This window comes from Otolemur garnettii, unplaced genomic scaffold (genome assembly GCF_000181295.1).
Source record: "Otolemur garnettii isolate 467f Iridium unplaced genomic scaffold, OtoGar3 scaffold00211, whole genome shotgun sequence".
Classification (NCBI taxonomy): domain Eukaryota; kingdom Metazoa; phylum Chordata; class Mammalia; order Primates; family Galagidae; genus Otolemur; species Otolemur garnettii.
This window is the reverse complement of record NW_003852606.1, coordinates 762642-763754: the sequence shown is the minus strand read 5'-3', so window position 1 is coordinate 763754 and position 1113 is coordinate 762642. Positions and strand designations below refer to the sequence as shown.

General features: G+C 50.0%; 1 protein-coding gene across 1 annotated transcript; it reads left to right on the top strand.

The window, feature by feature from the left end:
* The first annotated feature begins 54 nt into the window (after window positions 1-54).
* On the top strand, window positions 55-663 carry LOC100943303 (60S ribosomal protein L13a-like). Its single transcript, XM_003801463.1, has 2 exons — window positions 55-391; window positions 584-663. Exons 1-2 carry the CDS (start codon window positions 55-57, stop codon window positions 661-663), a joined length of 417 nt encoding a protein of 138 aa, XP_003801511.1.
* Window positions 664-1113: the final 450 nt, after the last annotated feature.

Sequence of the window (1113 nt, the reverse complement as noted above, 5' to 3'; positions counted from 1 at the left end):
AAAAAGAAAAAAAGGAAAAAAAGAAAGTCTCTCTTGCCCAGGCAGCTGCCAAAGATGGCGGAGGCACAGGTCCTGGTGCTGGATGGCAGAGGCTATGTCCTGGGCTGCCTGGCAGCCATTGTGGCCAAACAGGTACTGCTGGGCCAGAAGGTGGCAGTTGTGCATTCTGAGGACATCAACATCTCTGGCAGTTTCTACAGAAACAAGTTAAAAAACTTGGCCTTCCTCTGCAAACAGATGAACATCAGCCCGTCCCATGGTCCCTACTTTTTCTGGGTCCCCAGCCACATTTTCTGGTGGATTGTGAGGGGCATGCTGCCCCACCAGACCAAGCGAGGCCAGGCTGCCCTGGACCACCTCAAGGTGTTTGATGGGATCCCACCACCCTATGACAAGAAAAAATGAATGGTGGTTCTTGTTACCCTAAGGGTTGTGCGCCTGAAGCCTACAAGAAAGTTTGCCTACCTGGGGTGCCTGGCACACAAAGTTGACTGAAAGTACTGAGCAGTGACAGCAACTCTAGAGAAGAGGAAGGAGAAGGCTAGATCCCCTACTGGAAGAAAAAGCAGCTCATGAAGCTACAGAAACAGGCAGAAAAGAATGCGGAGAAGAAAACTGACAAATACACAGAGGTCTTCAAGACCCACAGACTCCTGGTCTTGAGAGAGGATACCGGAGAGGGGCAAGATCCGGGAGAACAGGTCTTCTCAGGGAGACCATGAGGATGCACCTACAGGGCCCTCTCCATGCCGACTCAGCTCTTGGGAATTTATAGGCTTAACCTCCTGGAACTTAGAAATTTCCAAGTTCTGTGAAATCCTGTAGTTCTGTAGGGGCTGGAGTAGCATCTCCCACTTGATTCAAACTGGCCAATGGAAGGGTACCCATGGGGTGGAACTTTTTGACTGTCAATAAAAAGGGAAAGACCAAGCCAGTCAGGGAGCACGGCCATTTGGAAATCTTCTATGCCATAAGCTCCCGGCCGATGAATAAAGCCCTTCCTCTTATAACTATGGTGTTTGAGTGCTCTTTCTCTCCATTGGGCCTCGTCTTCCTTCAATAGTCTGAGTCTAATAAAGACTTTATTCCTCGGCTCGGCGCCTGTGGCTCAAC